We start from the raw sequence: 1618 nt of genomic DNA, 5'->3' as shown, positions 1-1618 counted from the left end.
ATGAACGGGTTTTTGGGCGTTTGGTTTTTTTGAGCTTGGTTTTGTACAAGAGGCAGTGGTTTTGTACAAGCTGTGTGCTCGGCACTCTGGAGACGAGAGTACCTCTGAAATGTCACCCTTGGGCCACCTAGCCATGGGGTCCACGCCTCAGGGGTCAGAGACCCACCGCTGCACTAAGGGAGAGGCTTTTCCTTTTGTTTTGGAGACTTAAAACACTGAGTGACAAGATCCCTGAGCCAAGCCTTGCCACGGACTTTTCTTCTCTCATTGCATTTGGCAGAAGCACAGCTGCCTGGTGGAGCTATTGCTCCCTGTTAGGCAGATGGAGGAGGTCAAAACCAGCAGCCGCTGCACATGGGATGTCTTGTGTCCTCCCCTGGGGCAGAACTGCCTCCGAGACCAATGGAAGATCTTGCACATCCAATTCAAAGGGGAAAAATGAATTTTTGAAGTGCGCCTTTTAATTTCATATCCACCCCATGTTTGTGATAGCTTTTATTTTAAATCCACAATGCCATGAAACATTTCTGTTCCTTTATTTTTAGTGCCTTTCTCTCAACTCTAACGGTATCCTGCAGCTTTACAGATCTGAAATCTCTGCCCTGGGATCTGGAGTCTTTCTATGGATATCCCTTTTGATTTCGTTATTCATTTACTTTTCTTCTTCTGTGTTTGTCTCTGTCCTGTCTCCTTCACAGCCCTGTTGTTGAATGAGCTTGGTAAGCGCGCATTCGTTTTTCTTTCCCATTTTTCTAGTTTGTCTGCGTATTTTCAGAAGACAATTGATTTTGCTTGACGTTTTTCTTTGCTCACAACATTCTCTTTTAGAGTGGCCAGCACTATTTAATGCTCAGGTACCTAATGCCACATCTCTCCTTGAAGTAGAGCCCCAAAGCGATTAATGAGCAGGAACCCGCTGTGGTGAGGAGCATTTTTGGGGAGTGGTGTTGTTACAGCCACAGCAAACCTGCCAACACCTCAAATTACAAACCTGCACCATGCAAATTAACCCATCGCCTCTTACACTGGCATGGCAGAAACAGGATTGCCTGGCGACTTCTGGATGCTTGTGGCTCATTCGGAAAGTTGGCTAACCTTTTTTGAAGAGACAGTGCAAATGTTGCCTCCAGTCTTGGGGAGGTTTAGAGCCCACCCAGCCTCTGAGTTCCCGTGCTGGCCGTTCCCAGGTAGGGCAGCTGGGAAGGGAAGCAAAGCCACCCTCCTTACCTGAAGCACACCCAGCCCCAGGGCAGGCTCCCATGGTTTTACCCACCCCACAGCATGTGTTAGATACTGGGGGGGGTGGCAGTTGCAGATAGGGGTTGAAAAGCCCGTGTTCAGGTCTCCCTGCACTACCCCTGGGGTGCGTGTTGGCAAGCTGCCCCCCGTGTCCACAGTGCCCAGCCGTGGGGCAGGGAAGGGCCACCGTGTCCCTGTGGGCTGCAGGGTGTCCATGTTGCTGTGCCAACGCTAATCTTCTTTTTCTTTCTCTCTCTCTCTCTCTGTCTCTCTGTCATTTTGGGTTTTCTCTAGGTGACTTCACCAACACAGGTATGGAATTCTGCTCTCTCCCCGCCCCCCATCCCTCTTCTTAATGGCTGTATGCTCACCCACTCTT

At 49.8% G+C, this 1618-nt stretch overlaps 1 protein-coding gene across 1 annotated transcript in view; it reads left to right on the top strand.

The window, feature by feature from the left end:
- The window catches only part of LOC104496215 (sodium/calcium exchanger 1-like), a gene marked incomplete at its 5' end in the record, with an annotated part of 10176 nt that overhangs the window by 2415 nt on the left and 6143 nt on the right, over nucleotides 1–1618 (top strand). The window contains 2 exons of the mRNA XM_010139296.1: nucleotides 699–719; nucleotides 1534–1551. Of these exons, the coding sequence (XP_010137598.1) occupies nucleotides 699–719; nucleotides 1534–1551 (39 nt within the window). The remainder of the gene's footprint in view (nucleotides 1–698; nucleotides 720–1533; nucleotides 1552–1618) is intronic.

This window comes from Buceros rhinoceros, unplaced genomic scaffold, assembly GCF_000710305.1.
Source record: "Buceros rhinoceros silvestris isolate BGI_N320 unplaced genomic scaffold, ASM71030v1 scaffold9117, whole genome shotgun sequence".
In the NCBI taxonomy this organism is placed as follows: Eukaryota; Metazoa; Chordata; class Aves; order Bucerotiformes; family Bucerotidae; genus Buceros; species Buceros rhinoceros.
Note: the sequence above shows the minus strand (reverse complement) of the source record. Positions and strands in the feature narration are given on the sequence as shown.